Source organism: Gambusia affinis, linkage group LG11, assembly GCF_019740435.1.
Source record: "Gambusia affinis linkage group LG11, SWU_Gaff_1.0, whole genome shotgun sequence".
In the NCBI taxonomy this organism is placed as follows: Eukaryota; Metazoa; Chordata; class Actinopteri; order Cyprinodontiformes; family Poeciliidae; genus Gambusia; species Gambusia affinis.
This window is the reverse complement of record NC_057878.1, coordinates 100,412-125,478: the sequence shown is the minus strand read 5'-3', so window position 1 is coordinate 125,478 and position 25,067 is coordinate 100,412. Positions and strand designations below refer to the sequence as shown.

Genomic DNA, 25,067 nt, shown 5'->3' with positions numbered 1-25,067 from the left:
CAGTACCCAATGGATGTTTATTCCTTTCTTCAGCTAGCTCACACACTTCTGACTTGAAATAGTCAAATGAAAAACATTTTCAGTAAAATTTCTAATTCCAATGTAAATCAGGGTCAAAGGGTTTTTCTGTTTCTCATCGTTGTGTCACTGGGGGAAGATGCTTCACCCACCCTGCCTGCTGGTGTTCGTACCCATGGTGCTAAAATTTGCAGCCTGTTGTAATCAGCATGTGAATGAGCCCTTTGAGATTTTAATTGGAGATATAAAGGCCAATATAAATACATTTGATTATTATTATTATTATTATTATTATTATTATTATTATTACAAAGAATTAGGTACCAGACACAATAAGGTCCCCATGACTGGTTAAAATTTGTTTATTGAATTTACTAGATCAGTAATGAGCACAAAAACAGAAATAGTGGCTTCACACAATCAAAATTATCCATTCAATCATGTTAAATTCAGAAATATTTTACTCATGTCAAGGTCAAATGGGACTAAATTTACATGAACATGCAGACAAAGTGCAGGAACGCAACTACTAAAATGGAGAAAGAAGAGACTGAAAAAATAAAATATAAATCAGAATTTAAAGCGGGGATCTGGGGGTGCAGCAGCTTTATGTCACCCAGGGTATTACATTTGTTGGGTCGAGTTTCCATTCCAGGTATTGTTATCCTCATCATCATCCTCTTCTGTCCGAAGTGTGCAGATTTTACCTTCTTTTTTGAAATCCTTTGGCTGGGTCTCCAAATTTTGTTTGGTGGGAGTTTCTCTGAACACAAATATAGAAGCAAAAGTTAAGAACAAAACAATATTAAAACAAATACAACCTTATATATTTACATAATAGCTTTTGCTAACAGGTATTAGTAAATACAATAATGTATTTTATACACTCAAAATGAGCTTTTTCCAAAACTGATACAAGATAAAGAAAACAATTTTTCTTGATGAAAACCAAGATTTATGCCTATTGTAGCTCTTATTGTAAAGGAAGAAGACCGTAGTATTTTCCACAGTAATTAAAGCCAAGACAAAAAGTTCTATGTCCAGCCAGGACATGGAACTGTCAGGGATTGCACTGAGTGTGGCAGCAGAAAGGAGGGAGGTTGACCGTTCTAGTACAACCGTTGATGCAATCCTGATCATATACCGGTCAAGAAAATCTGGTGTCTGGACGTTGAACTGTTGGTGATTGGTCTTTGTCAGTTTTACAAAACCCACAAGTTGTCATGGTGACTGTTTACATTCACCATGTTCACATTCCTCCCTCTGCTAACCTCAAGGTAGCTTGTGACCTCGCTTGCAGACTGGACATCTGGCAACATTCATGGTTATATCATGGTTATATCATGACATCATAGACAGAACTCTTCACTCGGTATGTGAGCTGTCCCACCAGAGAGGAGAGGACTCGCTGTATGCTGATGTAAGAGGTGCATACAGTTACTCTCCTCTCCCTCTGCTCGGCCGGTCCGATCATAACCTGGTGCATCTCAGCTCATGTTACGTCCCTCTGGGGAAGAGCCAGTCTGCAAAAATGAGGAGGTGATCAAAGGTCACCTCAGGTCACTGAGACACCACAGCAGGGGTCTCAAACTCCTGTCCTGGAGGGCCACTGTCCTGCAACCTTTAGATGTGCCTCTGCTGCACCACCTGAATAGAATAATGAGGTCATTCAGGCTCTGGAGAACTGATCTACACCAGGAGGAGGTCATTAAGACATTTCATTCCAGTGTTTTGTAGCTGTGGCACATGTAAAACCTGCAGGACAGGGGCCCTCGAGGACTGGAGTTTGAGACCTGTGCACTACAGGGATGTTTTGAGGCCACTGACTGGCAGGCACTCTGTGTGCTGAATATGAAGGACATCGATGAGCTCATGAGTACACGACATCAATTTCTGTGCTGACTCCATCATCCCTACTGAGACAGTTTACCCACATAACAACCCCTGGGTAACAAAGGAGATCAAAACTCTTCTGAATGAGAAGAAAAGGACTTTCGGAAATGGCAGCAGGAATAATGTGAGAGTAATATAGAGCTGCTTGAAGGTGGAGATCAGAAGAGCTAAGGAGGATTACAAGAGGAAGCTGGAGAGAACAGCTGTGTGAAGCTGACACCCCACCCACGTCAAAAAATTCAGCAAATAGTCTGAATGGTTAGTGCTCCGTTTGTGCAGGTTTGTGCCGTTAAAATTTTCGTTTGTGCAGTTTTGGTTTCTGAGATATTAAAAGTTATTTTTTAGGTCATCTAGAGTTCACCATCCCCCCATATCGCTCCAAAACAAACCAAAGTGCGCTAGTTCGTTAGTGCTCCGTTTGTGCAGGTTTGTGCCGTTGAAATTTTCGTTTGTGCAGCTTTCGTCTTTGAGATATTAACAGTTATAATTTTGGCCGATGACGTCACCATCCCCCCATATCGCTCCAAAACAAACCAAAGTGGGCTAGTTCGTTAGTGCTCCGTTTGTGCAGGTTTGTGCCGTTGAAATTTTCGTTTGTGCAGCTTTCGTCTTTGAGATATTAAAAGTTATAATTTTGGCCGATGACGTCACCATCCCCCCCATCTTGCGCCAAAACAAACCAAAGTGGGCTACTTCTTTTAATTCTTCAGATTTTCAGCTGTTGTACAATGTGTACCTTTTGTTTTGAACTTCAATAAAGACTTAGAACAAGAAAAAATGTGTCTCATTTCAAGTAATGTTTCAAGATAGCAATGTTTTCTCGCGAACGTAGCGTTCTCTCCACAATAATTGAATCCTGCTAATAAAGGACATGCAGCCTTGACTCTAACGTAATGTGTATAACCTGTTCAACTGTGCTTTGACTTCGGAGGTGGTCTGAACAATTATATTCACATTGTTGACGTACTGTCTGCTGATTATGCAGCAAACGTGTAAAAAATATACATTAGCCTATAACGGTTCAAAAAATAGAAAAAAAAAATCCACAGCCAATTTGCTAGTTGCTTGAGCAAAGTTTTTGCAGAGTAAAACGGAAATGTGGCATTGGTTCAGAGTTCATCCAAGTAATGTACTTAATATTTAGTAAATATATTTTCAATGCAACGACTTTCATTTCATCCAATTTCTTACATTAAATGTGTATGGGCTTCAAGGATTTTGAAAAGCTCCACATGTTTTGCGAACTTTGACATAGTTCTCACACAACTGGGATTGGCTTCACCCACTAGTGAGCCCCCTCCCTCACCACCCCCGATCTTGTTTTGGCGGCAGAGCAAGTGTAATTTCAACCTCTCGTTAATATTCTAGCGGTCTCAAATCGTTTTGAATAAGTCATTTTTGGAATTTTTTCAACCCCGATTTTGATTTTTTAACAAGGTAAGTAAATTAATGCTCAGGCTTCACATAAAATATTGACTCAATGCAATCCATCCCCATAAAAGCAAAGAGGATGTATGCAGGGCTAGCTTATATATGCATTTATTTAAATTCACAACTTGTATTAAGTCGATATTTCAAACCTTTTGAAACATAGCGAGGCATCATCTTGCAGCCTTTACATTTATATTGAATCATTAACACTTAAGCATATGCACAAAGGGCACATCTTCTGAATTCAATTAAAAATTTATTCCAAAGGAAAATTTAATTTTAACAAGTACTTACATTTTCATGTAACAATGCATTATTGAATTATATATTTTTTTAATTAGCTTAAATGTTAGAAATTAAACTGGGAAAACCAACTTGATATTTTTAAATTCAAGACTATTTTAAGTGTGCAGACACTGCTAGAATACAATTTGTGTCATTTTTATGCAATTGATGCCTCGCTATGTTTTGGTAGAAAAGGTATTATAAATCGTGTATACAGTTAGAGTAAGACAATATCTGGTAATTGTCTTTTTGTTTTTTTATGAAGTTGCATGTGCCTCATGGTTTGCTATTGACACACCCAAATATCTGTAGTGTGAGGCAAAGGGTTTCTATCCTAATTGAGAAGTAATGAACCATGAAAGTGACTGTTTTGAAAATGCAATTTAATTATACATTATTATAATTATTACTATATTATTATTATTATACTCTTTTTTCTATTTTTTGAACCGTTATAGGCTAATGTATATTTTTTACACGTTTGCTGCATAATCAGCAGACAGTACGTCAACAATGTGAATATAATTGTTCAGACCACCTCCGAAGTCAAAGCACAGTTGAACAGGTTATACACATTACGTTAGGGTCAGGGCTGCATGTCCTTTATTAGCAGGATTCAATTATTGTGGAGAGAACGCTACGCTCATGAAAACATTGCTATCTTGAAACATTACTTGAAATGAGACACATTTTTTCTTGTTCTAAGTCTTTATTGAAGTTCAAAACAAAAGGTACACATTGTACAACAGCTGAAAATCTGAAGAATTAAAAGAAGTAGCCCACTTTGGTTTGTTTTGGCGCAAGATGGGGTGACGGTGACGTCATCGGCCAAAATTATAACTGTTAATATCTCAAAGACGAAAGCTGCACAAACGAAAATTTCAACGGCACAAACCTGCACAAACGGAGCACTAACGAACTAGCCCACTTTGGTTTGTTTTGGAGCGATATGGGGGGATGGTGACGTCATCGGCCAAAATTATAACTGTTAATATCTCAAAGACGAAAGCTGCACAAACGAAAATTTTAACGGCACAAACCTGCACAAACGGAGCACTAACGAACTAGCCCACTTTGGTTTGTTTTGGAGCGATATGGGGGGATGGTGATGTAACCCTTTAAGTGTGGGATGAGACCTCGCTGTTCCTTAGACTCTGCGTTGTGTTTTTCTTTAATTGTTGTTGTCGGAAGGAAACTTGAGGCAGGAATCGGACACACACGGGTTGCGATCGTGGTTCAGATCGTTTATTCGGCCACCCGACAGCGCAGCGGCTTCGCCTTCAGAATTCACAGCAAATACTTCAGAATTCACAGCAAATACTGCCGTGTCAACATAAAAAGAAGAAAAAGACAAAACGATACAAAACTAACTATTTGGACATTAAAAGTAACATTTGGCTACATTGAGGAGCTGGCGGTCAGTATTGCTTACCTTCAGAATTCACAGCAAATACTGACCGTTGTACTGCCAGCGCACCGTAACGGACGCCAAGTACGGCGTTCTTTAACGGACACACTTTACCAATTTCCATAACTCAAAGAACAAATCTAACATTTTGGTGACATCCACTGATATATTTAAGCTACTGCCCTACATTCACCCGTTGTTTCTTTGATGGCGCCCCAGTCATCAGGCTAGACACAAAACAACAATGAACATACAAATAAATGAATAAAAAAATAAATAAAAAAAATAAAACTGTGTGATGTGTCAGTGAAATGGCTAGCATGTACTCCATTAAGTGGAATTTTCTAAGTGTTTTACTGCTTTTCTGGCTTTAGCTTTCTCCCACAGCTTCCGTCCTCTTATTATCTTTTGTTCAGTGTCTTCAGTTCCCACTACTTGTGACTCACAGGAAAATCTCTTTGGGGGTTGTCGATTCCTCTGCATGTTCCTTCTAAGAGCACTGGGTCCAGGGGCTGCAGTGATACTCCCATCTGTTACATGTTCCGTCCACCCTTTAAATTTTCTGTCTGGTATATTCACTCCATCCATTTCAGGCTGCTCAACCTGTTTATTTGTTGTCTCGCCTTCGACTTCCTCCACAATTTCCTCCAACTTTTCGGGCTCTGAGTGCCCCATCCCTGCATTCCAGAGGCTTGTCTTGTCATAGCCTCTGCGTTCTCCATTATCTCTTCTGCTGTGCCCACCTCTGCCTGCTCTACTGGGAGGAACATACATTGTGTAAGAAGGTTCTGGTGGACCACTCTCTCAGTATTGCTGTTTTCTGGTCGCACATACACACACACAGGTATGTTGGGTTGCTTTTTCATCACAATGTAAGGTTGAGACTCCCACTTGTCCCCTAGTTTTTGCCTTCCCTCTACATGGCAGACTTTGACTAAGACTCTGTCCCCTTGGTTGAAAATCTGACCCTTTGCCTTCTGGTCATAATACTTTTTCTGTTGACTTTTGGCCTGATGAGAAGTCTGGTTTGCTTGGGCGTATGCCCGTGACAGACAGTCATGGAGTCTCTGAACATATGCACTGTATTCTCCTGGTTCATTAGCAGTCTGGAGCCCAAAGATGAGGTCAACTGGGAGTCTAGGATGTCTGCCGAACATCAGAAAATATGGTGTATACCCAGTGGAGTCATGGAGTGAACAATTATATGCGTGTGTCATTGCATCTAAGTACTCGTGCCACCGAGGTTTTAGATGTGGCTCTAATGTCCCGAGCATATTCATGAGTGTCCGGTTGAACCGCTCAGTGATGCCATTGCCTTGTGGGTGGTAGGGGGTTGTGTGGGTTTTAGTGATGCCCATACATTTGCACAGCTCCTTCACTACAGCACTTTCAAAGTTGCCCCTGGTCAGTGTGCAACTTAGCAGGAAGTCCAAAACGGCAGAAAAAGTTTCTCCACAGCACCCTGGCCACTGTGTTGGCCTTTTGATCTTTAGTGGGATATGCCTGTGCGTAGCGTGAGAAATGATCCGTGACCACAAGGACATTCTCCATTCCACCCTTTGACTTTTCTAAAGTCAAAAAGTCAATGCATACTAGTTCCATGGGGGCATTACTGTGAATACTGACCAATGGAGCTTTGACTCCTGATGTTGGCGTTTTCCTGAGGCAGCATCTCTCACACTGCTCACACCAGGTCTTTATCTCTTGGAACATCTGAGGCCAATGAAATCTCTCTTTTAACATCTGAACTGTTCTCTCAAAACCCAAGTGTCCAGAGTCATTGTGAAGAGCCTTCATAGCTTCCTCGCGCAGCTTCTCTGGTAGCACTAGCTGTTCCACCACTCCTCTTTGACGATCACGGCCTGCGACGGTACATGATACCGTCTCTGATCACTAGCCTCTTCCACTCTTTTAGGAGAAGACAGATCTGTCGGCCACTACTGACCCTCTCACTCCGACTGGGTTTCACATTCCGACTTTTGTAGTGCCAGACAGGGCCAATAACAGGATCCTCCTTCTGTCCTGCGGATCTCTTGCTTTGTCATGGCGGGAAGTGACTCCATACCCATGTCTCTGTATGGCTCATTAGACCCTGGTGATTCTGAGTCCAAGTTGGCTGAGGTCGTTGTGTTCTGCTTTGAGGAGTTGTCTGGATCTTGTATGGACTGACTTGCATCCTGTTCAGGCTTTTTGCTGCACACCCGCAGAGGGCATGAGTGCAGAGTCTCTGTGACCTCTTGGTTGGACATACGGAGAGGGCATCAGCATTCACATTGCTTTGTCCTCTCCGGTACTGGATATCAAAGTCAAAAGCAGCCAAAGCAGGAGACCCACCGTTGCCCCGTGGCATCTAACTTTGCAGAGCTCATGATGTACTTGAGGGGGTTATTGTCTGTCTGGACAGAGAACTTGCGCCCATAGAGGTGGTCATAGAATTTGTCTGTTACCGCCCACTTCAAGGCCAGGAACTCTAGCTTGTGGGCGGGATACCTTGCCTCTGCTGGACTCAACCTCGGCTCATGAAGGCTATGACTCTCTATACCATCTTGAACCTGGACCAGGACAGCACCTAGTCCTTCCCCTGATGCATCTGTCTGAAGCACAAAGCGGTAGGTTGTAGTTCGGGTATCCCAACACTGGCGCAGTTGTAAGTCTGTGCTTTAGGGCCAGGAATGCCTCCTCACATTCCTCTGTCCATAAGAATGGTGGGTCAGAAGCCAGACCTTTTTTCCCTTTTTTCTTCATTCTTGGGTCACCACTAGTGAGCCGGTATAAGGAGCTGCCAGGACAGAGTAACCACTGACATAGCGCCTGTAGTAGCCAGCAAACCCTAGAAATTGCAGAACCTCTCTGCGGTTTGTTGGCCTGGTCCAGTCTTTGACTCTATGAATCTTCTCTGGGTCAGTCCGATTCCCTCAGCAGATACCAGGTGGCCTAGGTACTGCACTTCTTTTCTCATCAACTGGCATTTAGAGGGTTTCAGTTTTAGACCGTGTTCCCGGAGCCGATCGAACACCAACTGCAGTCTGTTTAGATGCTCATCAAAGGTTTTAGAAAAGATGATAAGGTCATCCAGATATATTAGAAGATGGGTGAAGTTCAGGTCTCCAAAACAGCAAGTCATGAGCCTCTGGAAGGTTGATGGAGCATTCTGTAACCCAAAAGGCATCCGGTTGGCCTCAATCAGACCCATTGGTGTACTGAATGCTGTTTTGTGCTTGTCCTGCGCCACCTCCACCTGCCAATAGCCTGAAGTGAGGTCAAGCGTGGAGAAAAACTTGGCCTGCCCCAATGCTTCCAGAGCCTCTTCTATTCTTGGCAGGGGAAATGCATCTCTTGTGCTGCAGGAGTTTAGTTCTGATGTCGATACACAACCGTAGTGAGCCATCTTTTTGTCACCACCACTACAGGTGAAGCATATGGACTCTTACTGGGCCTTATTACCCCTGCCACCTCCATCTCAATCAACATCTTTCTGACATCTTGCCACTGTGATGGGGAATCTTGCGATAGGGGAGCCTGAATGGTTTGGAGTCCACTAGTGGAATTTCATGTTGCACTGTCTTTGTGTGACCATAATCTAGAGGATGTTGGGAGAATACATCAGCATTCCTCTCTACCAGCTTTTTAAGAGTGGCGCTGGTTCTCATCCTCGACTGCCGCTTTACTCAGGTCAACACAACAACTCGATATTACTTGGGTCAGATTCAGACATGTGTCTTTGGACCTGCTTCCACAGCTTTGGCCCTGCTTTTTGTCTGAGAAATCCACAACACCATCCACTAGGGAAACATTGGCTAGTTGTGTGTGTGGCTTAATGGTGACTGGATATTGAGACAGGTTCATCACTCTGACAGGGGTGCGTCCTCGTTTCACATTAGTAAGGATCTTGGCAACCAGAAGGTCTTGAGGAAGCTTCAAGGAATGATGGCCCTCAATCAGTGCTGTATAAGTCCTTCTCTGTGGGCCGGCTGTCACCTTGCACATTAAGTCAATTTCTTTTCCCCCAGGGATGTATTTTGTGACCTGTATACACAGCCGGACCCACTCTGTCCTCCACATTATAATGTCCTGTGTCACCAACCTCCAAGAGGGAGGTGTACCATTCTGGATGGCTCTCTCTGACATGCTGGAGAAATTGTTGGCCATAAGTTGCTTGCAGATGAGTTCTGGAAGCACGGAGAACATTAGTTCCTATCAGCAGAGGGACAGACAGGCGATATTCTGAGTCCTCAACTACAAAAGCTGGCACATTTTTAATAACTTATTCCAACACTTTCAAGTTAATGCGTAGAACACCATGGTGGGTTACACTCTGACCAGCTGCACCTTCTATAGGTATCTGAGAGGGCTGTAACTTCTGTTTTTGAAGGATTGGGTGGTTGGACCAGTAGCTGTGGGTAATACTGGTTACCTGAGAGCCAGAGTCAATGAGCGCTCTGCACTTCATTCCACTGATTTCCACCTCACCTTCATTTCTAGGTCCCACTAGTGGAGTGCTCTCTCCTCCATCAGTCATCTTTATGTCTTGTGGCTGGGGGTCTGCCTGCTCGCCCATGGTTGCCCCGGTGACCACAGGCTCTACTCGTTTAAAGGCTGAGCTGGGTGGGGATTGTTCCCATTCATTTTACTGGGATCTGGTAACACTGCTCTGCAGACTCTAGCTATGTGCCCTTGTTTACCACACCTGTGGCATGTCACAGTTGAGATTTGGGCTCGGATTGGAGGCCCTATGGGTGCCTGGACTTGTGGTGGTGGGGCAGGAAATGGAGCAGTAACTCTTGATTCAAGGTAGGTCAATTTAGTCATTTGCTCTGCTTGGCAAAGAGCTAACCTTTAACCAGTTCGGTAAGCTCTGACAACTCTGATACATGGGTGGTCTCTTCCACATTCACAGTTGGGCTGCTGCCAGATGCAGTCTGGATCTGGGTGTGAGCTCGCTTTGATTTGTGGAATGACTGGAACTTAGTTTCTTTGGTCATGTCTCTGAGCTCAGCCTGCAGCTCTCGGAAGCTTAAGAGCCTGGGCTTAAGTGGCGCGATCCTCATGTATACCTCCTCATCATTAAGACCCTTAAAACTGCCGGGTGAGTTTGCAGTCCCTGTCTGGAAATGGCTTGCCACCTCTTTGACTGTCCTCTACCGCCTCAGAGTAGCTTCCAGCGATATGGCATATGAGCAGGCAGACTCCTGGTCTTTGGCTCCGCCAGAGAAGTCAGCCAGTGGATCTAGGGAGCTCTGTGTGTCCCCGTACTCAGCCCTCAGTTCTTCAAAAGCCATCTCAGGGGTTTGGTTATGTAGAGGTAGGTTCAGGACTAATTTCCTGGCCTCGCCACTCAGATGACGCACCACAGTGGAAAACCGCAGGTGTGGCGGGAGCTCAATCGCTTCCAGGAGATATTGCATGTCCCGAATCCAATCCTCCACCAGCATCCTACTATCAGCATTACCGGTGAATATAGGAACACTTCTCACCTGGTGGGTCTGCAGAAATCCGCCGTACGCAGCCCGGCCGTGTCCGTAGAACGGATCTGTATGGTTGTGAGCTGCGTGATTCATAATTTGAGGGTTGGGCCTGTTTGGATGTACACCCCATGGACCACTGGCCGATGAATACAGTGGAGCTTGAGGCACAGTGGGATATCCAGCATAACCTGTGGGATGCTGACTCACTGGCTGATAAAAGTCTACTGGGTGTGGATGGAGGGCTGGAGCAGCAGGCTGCTGCATAATCTGGCCCCCTGTCATAACCGGAGGTGGTAGGGAGGGGCTTATTGCTGCAGTCATATGCATGCCAGTCCAAGGGGTAGAAGTATATTGATCCACATAAGGTGACAGAATTGGGGTTGCAGGGGTGGGCTGTGTGTTCACTCCTCCATCATGGGGCTGGGGAACTGGGGTGTGGTACTGTAGCTGCTGGCCATTAAGTCCTGTGGGTTGGTTAGTTGGCTCTGGCCTCACTGCTGGTGGTTGGTTGCTGGCATCAGCTGTTGCTCCTCCTCCAGGTAGGTAGGTGTGTGGCACCCCTGGGGAGTCGAATTTGTGGCTCAGTACTGGTTCAGGGGTAAGTAGGTGGCTGGATGCTACTATAGAGGGCATCTGCCTCATTGGGGTAACGTAGTTATTCATTATTTTCAAAGATCTCTCGTTTTTTTTTTTTTAAATTAATGTAGACAGCCAAAATGTATGTTTGTATGTGTATGTTCCTTTTTTAGCGTTTAATTGTGAATAAATAAATGAATAAATAAATACATAAATAACTTTGTGGCACAGTTATTTTGAATCACTCCCAAAATTACAGTTAAACTTATATAAATTATCAGAATATAATCACAATATAATAAATATTTCAAACAACATGTAATTAACTTTTTTTTTTTTTTTTTTTTATAAGTCAAAGATAAATAAATAATTAGATTATCTTAACGCACTCACACAAATTCTAATTAGACAAAAAAAAGAAACAGGATATCGTCACAATATAAGAAATATTTCAAACAAAATGTAGTTCACAAACAATTTTTTTTTTTTTTTTTTTTACCTTAACAGTGCAATAAAAATGACACTAAAATAATATGTTGCAGCTTCAGCTTCACACACTAACTCAAATTGTATACTCAACTAACTGCCCGAAACCGTTGGGTAACCGGGCTGCTGGCGTTGTTGCCTAGGTGATCTTGAAGCACCACGATCCGGGTCACGGCACCAAAGATGTAACCCTTTAAGTGTGGGATGAGACCTCGCTGTTCCTTAGACTCTGCGTTGTGTTTTTCTTTAATTGTTGTTGTCGGAAGGAAACTTGAGGCAGGAATCGGACACACACGGGTTGCGATCGTGGTTCAGATCGTTTATTCGGCCACCCGACAGGCAACCGCCTTCAGAATTCACAGCAAATACTTCAGAATTCACAACAAATACTGCCGTGTCAACATAAAAAGAAGAAAAAGACAAAACGATACAAAACTAACTATTTGGACATTAAAAGTAACATTTGGCTACATTGAGGAGCTGGCGGTCAGTATTGCTTACCTTCAGAATTCACAGCAAATACTGACCGTTGTACTGCCAGCGCACCGTAACGGACGCCAAGTACGGCGTTCTTTAACGGACACACTTTACCAATTTCCATAACTCAAAGAACAAATCTAACATTTTGGTGACATCCACTGATATATTTAAGCTACTGCCCTACAGTGACGTCATCGGCCAAAATTATAACTGTTAATATCTCAAAGACGAAAGCTGCACAAACGAAAATTTCAACGGCACAAACCTGCACAAACGGAGCACTAACGAACTAACCCACTTTGGTTTGTTTTGGAGCGATATGGGGGGATGGTGAACTCTAGATGACCTAAAAAATAACTTTTAATATCTCAGAAACCAAAACTGCACAAACGAAAATTTTAACGGCACAAACCTGCACAAACGGAGCACTAACCATTCAGACTATTTGCTGAATTTTTTGACGTGGGTGGGGTGTCAGCTTCACACAGCTGGAGAGAACTATCACCGGGTTCAGTAGTGCGGTTATGGGCAACTTTAACAGAGCCAAAAACTGAACCTCTTTTTTTTTTAACAGATTTGACACTTCAGCCCCTTCACCTTCCACCAACACTCCCATCAATACCACTGGTGCAATACCAATACCAACTCTCTCCCCTGTTCCCTCCTCAGAGTCCTTCATCCCCATATGAATTTCACCTCCTCCCCTCCTCTTCTACTCGGTGACCATCCCCTGTCTGCTAAGCTGGCCACCTCAACGGTAAAAAAATGTTAGACAGCTGGTGAGACTCCTTCATGACAAGGCTGCAGGTCCTGATGGTGTCAGCCCGAGAGTGATCAAAGCCTGTGCTGTCCAGCTTTGTAGAGTCTTTCTTCATATTTTCAAAATGTTGCTCATGTTCCCTGTGATGTGGAAAACATCCCGCATTGTTCTGGTGCCAAAGACGCAGCGTCCCTGTGATTCCAAGGACTTCAGGCCTGCAGCGCTGACCTCCCACATCACGAGGACAGTGAATGCAACTCCACCCGTCCGACTCACCTGGGTGAGAAACAGCCGGCGATGCAGGTGGATCCCCCCCCGGTTGTGTCATGGTTTGTGGGCTAACCGGCAGACCACAGTTTATGTGCCTGTGATACTGTGTGAGTCACAGGGGCTCCAGAAAAAGGACTGTCCTTTTGTGTTGCTGACAACAGCCAGCCTGTCATCTTCACACTAACTTCAGCTATTGTTGAAGTTGCACTGCGACCTGTGATCTCCAGAAATTTTCAAATGACTCAGCTGTGGCTGGTTGTATGAGTACAGGGTTGCTGCAGACAACACTGTCATAAAGTATAGGAGCCATGGTTTGTTAAATGTAAACAAGTTTTAACAGCGAGTTATGTAATATTATATTACTGACCCTAAAAGAGAAATTTGCTTAGTCCTCTTGCATCTAGACAGAACTGACAAAAACCAAACTGTTTATAGATTTATACCCAGGGAGAATACGTATTTTACATACCAAAACATCAGCAATTTTCTCAGCTTTGATTTAAGCAATATTTAATGGAAATCTAAAACCATGTTTGTGGTCAGCACAGTCTGGTTTTGCAGATATGACTCAATCCAGAGTAATGGCGCCTGCAGGAGGGTCACTAGCTGCAGCAGCTGATGGGAAATGTCCAAACAAGTAAAGTATATCAAAGGAGAAATCCTACAACCACTAAAATCTAATGCCACTTCATTTTTGTTTTACATTTTGGGAAGAAGTTCTTTTAGTAATTCCTGGTCCAGGCAAAAAGGTGCATGTGTGTGTGGGGGTTGGTGGAGGGAGGGTAGCAGGTTTTTCCAATTCTTTTGGGTTGTTTGACTCAGTGAAGTGTGAAAGCAAACTGCACCAGCTGAAAATGTAACAAATGTTGAAATTTTGGTTCCCGGACTATCAGGTGAGATAACAGCCCAACTCTCAGCAGAACTGCAGCTGGTCCAGAGGTTCCAAAGCAGGGCTAGGTTAATAAACAATATTCCAAGCTTTGAACTTTTCAGAGCTTTTTTCAATTCAACACCCAAAAATGGAAGTGGTATGGCACATTTGTAAACCCACCAACACATGAACGCAACAGCCGTGGAGGACCTGCAGAGATTCTGCTCAGGAACAATATGTTACAAGGAAACTGTTGGTCATGGACGCCACAATTCTGGCCTTCATATTACAAAAAGAAAACAAAGTGTCCCGTAATTCATTGCCATAATTAAGCACAAATAAAAGTAAATTTTATTATTAGTATATTTGGTAAAAGCATTAGATTTTACTTTCAATGATTATTCAATACAACTGCTTAAAAAAGAGATCAGTTGTTAACTTGATCCCATTTCTCTACACTGAAATCTGACAGCAAATCTTCACCCACACATTGATATTGTAGGGGCTGAAAACAGGCAAAGTTAAAAGTTGCCTGGCTTACTACATACTTTGGTACAACACCTTAAACTGAAACCTTTTGTTTCTCACCTCTTAGCTTGGTTTGAGGAGACTTTGGAGCTGCTCGCAGGGCTGCTGTGCATTCCGTGGACTCTGGATGCTGATGATGAATAAGGTGCAGCAAAGAGAAAGGAGCTGAGAAACCTCCATACAGCAAGCAGAGGGTAAAGGAGTGTACCCAGAGCTGTCCAAATGCCAAATCCAGAAGAACGGGTTACTGTGTTAGCAGGCCTTCGAGACTGAAAGGAAAGTAGGGTCCAATTAATTCTCATACACAGGGGTCATTTAAAAAAAGTGAATCAATCTTTGTTGTAAAATAACAAGTTAAAATAGAGGATTCCAAAAAACCCCCCCCTAACTTTAGAATTCAAGTCTTGCATACAGTGATGTCAGTAACGTTACTGACGTCGGACCATTTTTTTCAGTAACAAGTAATCTAACGCGTTGCTATTTCAAATCCACTAGTCAGACTACAGTTATTTATCAAAATCACTTTGCATTACTGCGTTACTATCTTCTTTTGTTATTTAATGGTATTTCCTCTACTCGTCTTGTCGAGTGACCGACGTCTCTATGCAACAGAAATGTAAACAATGGAGGGAGATGCGCATTTTGTTGGTGGAAAAACTGGAACTATTTTGAGTTTCTGTCGCCAAGTCCGATTATTATAAGCGGTTTTGGGCTTCATTTTTTAAAAGTCGTTTGCAAATTTAATGAGTGGCGGGTTGCACCTTTTTGGGCTCGTTTTTGAACGTGAAGTTACTCATTTGGGTTTGGAAATAAGCAGAGACTCATAATAAATCCCAGAATTTGTCCGTCATTAAGCTAGTTTTAGTCAGTCTCTCTCTGTCCATCATTTCCCGGATGATCCGTCCCGCTGTGTCTTTGTTAATGTCAAGTTAATATATTACCTCTGAATGACGTCGAGCTTCACGTTGCGCTCCAGAAAACTGCAAACATCGAGACCAATATGAACAGCGCAATAAACGTGAAAACAGCCACGAATGAACGTGTCCGTAGTTGCCAATAATTATAATGGCAACTTAACGCCATTATAATTATTAATATTAAGATAAGTGTCACAAATCTGTGCAGCCATCTCAGTGGTGGAGCTGCAGGAGGAGCTCTGTGCGCTGCACTACCAACAAAAAGCGGCCCTGCCGTTCTGCGCTGCAACCTTATCAGTGGAGACACATTGTTGATGTTACCATTATAAAATAGCTTACAATTAAGTATTGGCAAAGATCAATGTGATTTTCACAGGAAGCAGAGGGTTGTTGTTAGCAGCTGCTGAAAGTAACTAAAAAAGTTACCTTTATTGTAACTTAGTTACTTTATAAATCAAGTAGTCAGTAATCTAACTACGTTACTTTTTCAAAGTAACTGCCATCACTGCTTGCATACAGACATAAAAGACATGAATGTCATATTAACTTCTAACTTTTGACTTCTGTGATCTTTTTTTTCCACACTAAAGGAAAATGTACAACTTTAGGGATTTAAAAATCAATCCGTGAACAAGTTTAGATTCATTGTTGATTTTCTCGAATTCAGTCCCCAAAAGATGCACTGATAGAAATTCAGAGACACCAATATTTAATTCAAATTCAAAGCTAATTTATTAATTCCAAAGGGAAATTAAATGTTGTATGATTCATGAATTCTTGAACGTGTAGATTGTAATGCCTGCCGGTATGAAAGATCTCCTGTAGCGGTCTGTGTTACAGTAAATCTGAAGAAGCCTCTGCCTTCCCAAGACATTCTCATGAAGAGGATGTTCAGGGTTGTTCATAATCTTCTTGATTTTATGAGGAATTTTTCTTTACATAATCATCTCCAGAGGTTTCCATCAATTTTCCATCATATATTTCAACAGCAGGAAGAGTTTATATACAAATTAACAGCATCAAAGAGTGTCTAAGTCAGTTCAATCAGCCTTTCAGTGTCATCACTATGTGTGAAACCTAGATTAATTCTGAGAAAGGGGCTGACTTTGAACTATAAATTCAGCTATAATAATTAACAGAGAATGGAAGAGCAGTGTATATAGACAGAAATCTTATATAAAATAGTTAAAAACAAGACTAACTTGCCCTGCAGTGCAAAATGGAGGACTATCATTGCCCAACTTTCAGCATTACTATTGGGTAGCCAATTTCAGATCTGTTATGATATAAATCACATTCTTATGGAGAACTTGTCATGCTAACTGTTGTGTGCTTTCGGCACATTGTATTTATTTCTATTTTTTCTCATGGATCATTTTGTATTGACTTTAGTTGTATGATGCTTTGTTGTTTAATATACTTTGGAGTTTGGATAATTCTTTCTTGTAATTTGGTGCGTTAATTTGTGACGCTGTTGGACCGCCTATAAATAGTCTGGGTTGCGCCAGGTAAAAGGCGACGCCCACTCCCAACAACCACCGACGATGCGTTCTGACGCGGTGCGCACGTCTCCAGCCTGCCTCCCGGTAGTTTTTTGTTAGCCGTTTGTTTGGTTGATGTTTTTTCGCTGTGATTTTGACCTGGTGGGACCGGTTGTCCTATTTTTGATTTTTCCTTTTTCAGTAGTTCTTTTTTTCTTGTAGTCCGGTACTAGCAGGGGCTTCGGCGGCCCTGTATACGGTTGGCCCCCTGCTGTATCGTTTTGTTCTTTTTGATCGGCTCATCAGGTCCAACTTTCTGTTGATACTTTGGGATTTTTGTTTTCTTTTATTTTTGGGACACGGGGAAACTGAGGATTTAATTCACTCTTGCTTTACAGGAACTCAAAAGAAGCTCGTCTAAAAGAAAAGCTCCAGAGAGTTGTGAAAATAAAAATACGTTTGAATCCTCATTTTTGTCTTCATGTCCTCAAATATGTTGAGCCCTTTGTGGATGTAACACCAACCCACTTCTCTTCATGCATCACTTTGCTCAATATTCACATCACATTGTCCAGTAGGTAAATACTTTCTAAATCCACTGATTAAGAACTTTTTAATAATATGGCCACAGTTCAGAAAATCTTTTTTACTTCCTAAAAATGTCAAGAAACCACACATTTTTCCCAGCTACAAATTGGTCTACAAAGGCCTTGCAGTTTTAAAAGACATGTATATCAAAGGTAATTTTGCAAATTTTGAGCAAATGGAGATCGAAGTCCAAATTCTGGACCCTCACTTCTTCAGGTATCTTCAACTTCATAGTTTTGTGTGTAGCTGTTGGTAACTTCCAGTCTCTATTACCTGTGTCACTTCTTAAAGCTATTTTGGAATTCAAGCCACATGATAAAAGAGATATTGGTAAAATTGATCAGGTCATTAATTTCCATAATAATGAGAATTAATGACATGTGAAAAGACAATGGGAAGAGGAAGTAGGTGTTGAACTCTTGGAGTACATATAGCAGTCTGCATTGAAAAATATTCACTCTTCAACTTGCCTAAAGCATTGGTTTGAAGTGGTTCACAGGTTGCACTGGTCTGTCTGGTAAAACTGGCAACATTTAGACCAGACCTACAACCCCACTGTGATAGATGTCAATTGGAAGAAGCCACTCTGTCTCTTTTTTTTGAATTTGTACAAAACGGAGAATTTTTGAAGTCTACATGTAAATTTATCTCTGATGGAATGGGAATATTTGTTAAATCCAACGCCATACTCTGTCTATTTAGGATTGTGCCACAGTTCCCTTACTTTAATCAAAATAACAAAATCCTTTTAGTTTTTGCTACTCTGTTAACATGGAGGAAGATATTGCTTCAATTTAAAGATAAGTCCCTTCCAACTTTTAAATTTTGGCTTATTGACCTTTTCCATAATTTAACTGTGGAAATAATAAGATATGTTACAAGTCTGTGTCTACAAAATCTGGCGACCGGTATTGGATCAAATTAAGAAAGTGAATCCCTCATTTCAATTTCAGAAGAATATACATGTCTAACATTGATTTTTCTGTTTTTCTTTTTCCCAATGTAATGGATAGTGAGTCATTTCAAATAGATTGTCTAAATTATTTACAATTGTAGACTATTTAAAGTAAATTGTTCAAAGTGAATTTTCCAAATTAATAATATCGCAGATTGGTTATGGATGTTTGTCTATTTTGATTAGCATTGTTGGTGGTTTATATTTTGTTTGTTTAATGGTATTTGCACTTTGCAATGTTTTGGTTTTTTTTGTATGTCCCTCACGGGCTGCTGTAGTTAAAAGCTGGTAGAATCATTGTACCAATGAATGACGTGAACTGTCAAGATGTTTGGCACAAAGAAATCAACACTTAGTGTTCCCCAGTGAAAGCAGCGAGGTATGTTTTGTTTTGTTATTTGTATTGCAAGTTTATGTTTCGGATTCTAATATTTGTATATGTTTTAGTTTTCACGGTGACGGAGGTAATTGTGGTGACTGTGATGATTATGGTTGATCTTCAATAAAACGCTAAATTCACCCATTGAGACTGGCTGAGTAATTCAAGTGCTGGGGAGCTGCTACACCCAAAATTGACCTTTACATATCACTACTAAAGTTCCCTATATTGCCAAAACTATTTGCTCATTCATCAAAATCTTTAGAATCAGGTGTTTCAATCACTTCCATGGCTACAGGTGTATAAAGTTAAGCACCTAGGTGTAACCCAGAAGAGAAAACATCTCCTTCTCTCTTCTTTTATTCCCATTAATAAACTTGTGTTCTTTAATCTTGGAAAAAAAAACTCATTTTAAAATTAATTGTCACTGAACTTTGGGAACATAAGACGGAGACTGTGCAAAAATAGTACTGAAATTGATGAGACATCTTGAGCGTGACCCAAAGAAACCGTGTTGCTGCCCATTGCTGTGTCTGTTGCTCAAAGAAATTCCATTTTCTCTTAGTGGTAACAAACCAGACCACCAAATGAAAAAAGGAGCTGAACTCAAAAACACAATTTGACTGGACAAACAAATGAATAAAATACTAAATGAAACATTCAGCTCAATAGGACTGGGGTTTAACTTTTGATATGTCAGCTTATTATTGAAATTGTTTTTATTGTTGCTAACTGTGATTGTTAAACTATTTAACGTTTTTGGTTTCTATTCAATAGCTATCTTTTTGCTAATTTCCTGCCTCCAACCAGTTCATTTCACACTCACCTTAATTCCTGTTGAATCTAGCAACTGGTCCCTAACATCTAAATTATTTAAAATTATTTCCTGAGTCCGGGATTACATAGGCATGCAGCCTGTTTCTATTTTTACAAACATTTGTGAAAGAATGGCCCTCTATCAAGAGGTCAGTGAATTCCAGTGTGGAACTGTGACTGGATGGCACCAGTACAACAAATCCAGTCGTGAAATTTCCTCTCTCTTAAATGTTCCACAGTCAACTGTATTATAAGAAAATGGAAGTGTTTGGGAATGACAGCAACTCAGCCACAAAGTAGTAGGACACATAAACTGACAGAGATGCTGAAGAGCATAATGCCAAGAGGTTGGCAACGTTCTGCAGAGTCAATCACTACAGACCTCCAAACTTCACGTGGCCTTTAGATTAGCTCAAGAACAGTGTGCAGAGAGCTTCATGGAATGGGTTTCCATGGTGAAGCAGCTGCATCCAGGCCGTACATCACCTAGTGCAATACAAAGCCTTGGATGCAGTCGTGTACAGCACACCACCACTGGACTCTAGAGCAGTGGAGATGCGTTCTCTGGACTGATGAATCGTGCTTCTCCATCTGGCAATCTGATGGCCAAGTCTGGGTTTGGCAGTTGCCAGGAGAATGGTACTTGTCTGACTGCATTGTGCCAAATGTAAAGTTTGGTGGAAGGTTGTTTTTCTGGGCCTGGCCCCTTTGTGCCAATGAAAGAAACTCTGAATGCTTCAGCATGCCAAGACATTTTGGACAATTCCATGCTCCCAACTTTGTGGGAACTCTTTGGAGCTGGACCCTTCCTCTTCTGACAAGACTTTGCACCAATGAACAAAACAAGGTTCATAAACACATGGATGGCAGAGTCTGGTGTGGATGAACTTGACTGACCGGCACAGTGTCCTGACCTCAACCCAACAGAACACCTTTGGGATGAATTAGAGTAGAGAATAAGAGCCAGACCTTCTTGTCCAATACCAGTATGTGATCTCACAAACGTGCTTCTGGAAGAATGGGCAAAAATTCCCATAAACACATCCCCTAACCTTGTGGACATCCTTGTGGACCAACATTATATTGAACTCTAAGGATTAGGAATGAGATGTCACTTAAGCTCATATGTGAGTCAAGGCAGGTGAGTGAATTCCTTTAGCATTATAGTGTATATATCCACTTTGGTGCAATTGTTGGAGGTTGTTGGGAGGGGTAAAGGTTTTAGTGTTCCCTGAACTGGAGAAAAAGGTGTTATACAATGTATTATGGTTTTGTTGAACTTATCAATAAGAAACTGAAAAAATATATAACAGTGTAAAGTTATTTTATAATGATTATTGTTTAAAAATGTATCAGAGTAAGTAGACTAACTTATTATTAAAAAGTTGCTGTATTGATACTATAAAGAGACATCAGTGTGTCTGTATAACACCAGAGACACTGGTGTTGTTTCTTTGATGCTCTGCTGAGTGTAATCTGACTGTGGGACACATTTTTGTCCAACTGGAGTTGGGTTTTTGATGGGCAGAATGAAAATCTAAATAATTCTTCAAAACAGTCAGTTTTCATGCACAACCTTCAGGTTTCTGCTACAATGACAGAAACAGATCTTATGAACAAAGACTTCATGCTGTGCTTCAACTAAGTTTTAGTTTAAAGATGAGCACACTTATTCTACCAGGTTTATGCAGGTTTTATGTTATTTCCTTTAATAACACTGTACTGATGTATGAAAGTATGAAATGGTCATGGATTCATTATTTATTGATAAAAAAAAGTTAAAAAGGTGTTGTACAATCTGTCTTAATAATTTCACTAATGACTATTTCACTGCTTAGTTTTCTGTAAAGACTGGAACTTTCAGCCAAAGGTGGTCAATCTAATACTATGTATGGAAATATGAAACTGTGACACCACGTCAAAAACTAAAGATGTACCTAAGCAGTGGCAAAATCAATTTTAACTGTTTTTTTCCCACTACACATGATGCATTGACATTATTTGAGAATTCATGCCACATAAAATCAATATGGACCTCTGATATTAGGCTGTCTATACAGTGGGGAGAACAAGTATTTGATACACTGTTGATTTTTCAGGTTTTCCCACTTGCAAAGCTTGAAGAAGGCTATTTTTTATCATAGGTACTCTTCAACTGTGAGTGATGGAATCTAAAACAAAAATCCAGAAAAATACAATGTATGATTTTCAAATAATTAATTTCCATTTTATTGTGTGAAATAAGTATTTGATCAACTATCAACCAGTAAGAATTTTGGCTCTCACAGACATGTTAGTTCTTCTTTAAGAAGCCCTCCTGTTCTCCACTCATTACCTGTATTAACTGCACCTGTTTGAACTCGTTACCTGTATAAAAGACACCTGTCCACACACTCAATCAATCAGACTCCAGCATCTCCACAATGCCCAAGACCAGAGAGCTGTGTAAGGACATCAGGGATAAAATTGTAGACCTGCACAAGGCTGGGATGGGCTACAGGACAATAGGCAAGCAGCTTGGTGAGAAGGCAACAACAGTTGGTGCAATTTTTAGAAAATGGAAGAAATACAAAATAACGGAAAATGTCCCTCGGTCTGGGGCGCCATGCAAGATCTCACCTCATGGAGCATCACTGACCTTGAGGAAGGTGAGGAATGAGCCCAGAAATACACGGCAGGACCTGGTCAATGACCTGAATAGAGCTGGGACCACAGTCTCAAAGAAAACAATCAATAACACTCTACGCCGTCAAGGATTAAAATCCTGCAGTGCACGCAAGGTGCCCTTCCTCAAGCCAACGCATGTCAAAGCCCGTCTGATGTTTGTAAATGACCATCTGAATGATCCAGAGGAGGAATGGGAGAAGGTCATGTGGTCTGATGAGACAAAAATAGAACTTTTTGGTTTAAACTCCACTCGTCATGTTTGGAGGAAGAAACATGATGAGTACAACCCCAAGAACACCATCCCAACCGTGAAGCATGGCGGTGGAAACATCATTCTTTGGAGATGCTTTTCTGCAAAGGGAACAGGACGACTGCACCATATTGTAGGAAGGATGGATGGGGCCATGTATCGTGAGATTCTGGCCAACAACCTCTTCCCCTCAGTAAGAGCACTGAAGATGGGTCGTGGCTGGGTCTTCCAGCATGATAACAACCCAAAACACACAGCCAGGGCAACTAAAGAGTGGCTCCATAGGAAACATCTTAAGGTCCTGGAGTGGCCTAGCCAATCTCCAGACCTGAATCCAATAGAAAATCTTTGGAGGGAGCTTAAAGTCCGTGTGGCCCAGCGACAGCCCCGAAACCTGAAGGCTCTGGAGGAGATCTGTATGGAGGAGTGGGCCAAAATCCCTGCTGCAGTGTGTGCAAACCTGGTCAAGAACTACAGGAAACGTCTGATCTCTGTAATTGCAAACAAAGGTTTCTGTACCAAATATTAAGTTTCATTTTTCTGGTGTATCAAATACTTGTTCTCCCCACTGTACATCCCTAGAATAAACTCTAACTATCTGATGGTTGTAGACTATCTGATAGTCTTGCGCTTAATCTGAAACAACCTAGTCAACAACATTACCAAACAGCAGCCTAAGCTTTTTTAAAGGTTTTGTTGGCTCTAGTAGCCTTTATTTGAAAGTAGTTTGACAGGAAACAGGGTAATGAGAAAGGGGGAAGACATGCAGCAAATGTCGTCAGGCCAGGAATCGAACCTGCAATCACCGCCACGAGGACTACGGTTGTACTTTTCCCCTGCGCCACTACAGCACCCCACAGTTCTGAGCTTTTGAAACAGGATTTTATTCATCAACTTGGCACCGTTCTATAGTTTCAACTTCAAATTTTTACCACTGGTCCCCTTCCCACCTTTGGCAGAAGAGTAGGCCATCTCAGCAGACTTCTTAGTCAAAACAACTGGCTGTCTTCTGTTTGCATTATTCAAAATGTAAACTTTTGTGGAAAATTTTGATATTTTCCAGAGAAGATGATTTTAAGATTCCTTAAGTGGTTTTTAAATGTCTCAATGGTCTTGTAGCATCTCATCTTGCATAGCTGCTAAATCCATATGAACCCCTGCAGACCTTGAGGTCCTCTGGAATCAAACTACTAACAGTTCCCAAGAGTCAGAACACATGCTTATGGTGAGGGTTCTTTCCACTATTATGGAAAGAATACTCATTTGTAGAATAGTCTTCCACTATTCTACACTATCCACTATAAATGTTGTTGTCTTTAAGAGGAGGCTCAAGGCCCATCTTCTTAAATCCATTTCTTGAATTGAATAATTTCTGCTCAGGTGAAAGATTTTTCATACAGTTGTGTTTTTCCATGTGGGGGATGAAGTGGGAAATTATTTTTTTTGTGAGTTTGTTTATATTAATCTGCACAACAGTTTGAGCTGTTTGAAGTATGAAAGGTGATTTATAAATAAAATTGATTGATTGATTGCCTTATAAGCAAACTTAAGCTTTACCAAGGTTTGTGAATTTAGAGAATATCTTGCCCTGTATCATTTGATTTGACTTTCAGATTTTATTTGTGATGTTACATGTCTTTTTGTAACCATCTGTTTGGTGATTTGCCATGGTACTTTTACACTTGACTGATCCAAATGAAAGAAATGAGAAACTAATTTAAATAGAAAGTGAGGGCATAATAAATATACATAATAAACTCTGGACTACTCACAGGGAGGACAACAATGGAAGCACTTGGAACCAATTCCAGCTCCAGCAGGGTCTTGTTTAGGTCTTCACTGGTGAACTCCCGTCGAGGATACATGGTTGCTAAGGAGAAGTTGCCATACAGATTTCCTATTTCCTGAAACAAAAGCAACACTGCTATTAGATGCGTTAGCTAAGCTATATTTCTGAGATGAAAGTTCAAAGCATACATCAGGAAGAAAACATGTTTAGTGATAAAGTCATTTGAACATATACCACAACAATGTTTCAGTCTGTGCTCGTTCACATAGACAGTTAATTTCTCTCAACATTTGTTTTAAGGATTTTTCTTCCAGGACTGAGAGTGCCAAAGACAAAATTCCGACTTCAGTCCAAAAGACCTAAGATTAGAGTGATAGTGGGAAGGCATTTCTAACTGAAAGGCCTGGACCTGACAAGCATAGATTAATCATCCAAAAGACAGTGGAAACATGCGAGGCTGCTAAACAGTTATGAGGATATGCTTTTTGTAATCCATATAAAGATTTTTTGTTCATCTGATATTCCTTCTAAAATAAGATGCTTGTCTCATTTCCTCTCAGAAAAAATGTCTCTTATTTATATTTACTACATGTTTATATTGAGTTCTACACTCAACATAATAAATAGATGTACATGTTTTACTGTACATCTAACAGTTTGGCCATGTTTCAGAAAGAAAGTGCAGATGAGCAGTTTATATGTGGTAAAACATATTTACAAAAACAGATAAAGAATGAATATGGGGAGGACATAC

General features: G+C 41.2%; 1 protein-coding gene across 1 annotated transcript in view; it reads right to left on the bottom strand.

Moving 5' to 3' along the window:
- Positions 1-364: 364 nt before the first annotated feature.
- ubxn4 (UBX domain protein 4) overlaps positions 365-25,067 on the bottom strand; it is a 54,771-nt gene continuing 30,068 nt past the window's right edge. The window contains exons 10-12 of the mRNA XM_044132325.1: positions 24,297-24,428; positions 14,532-14,740; positions 365-781 (exon numbers count right to left, since the gene is read on the bottom strand). Of these exons, the coding sequence (XP_043988260.1) occupies positions 643-781; positions 14,532-14,740; positions 24,297-24,428 (480 nt within the window). The 3' untranslated portion in view covers positions 365-642. The remainder of the gene's footprint in view (positions 782-14,531; positions 14,741-24,296; positions 24,429-25,067) is intronic.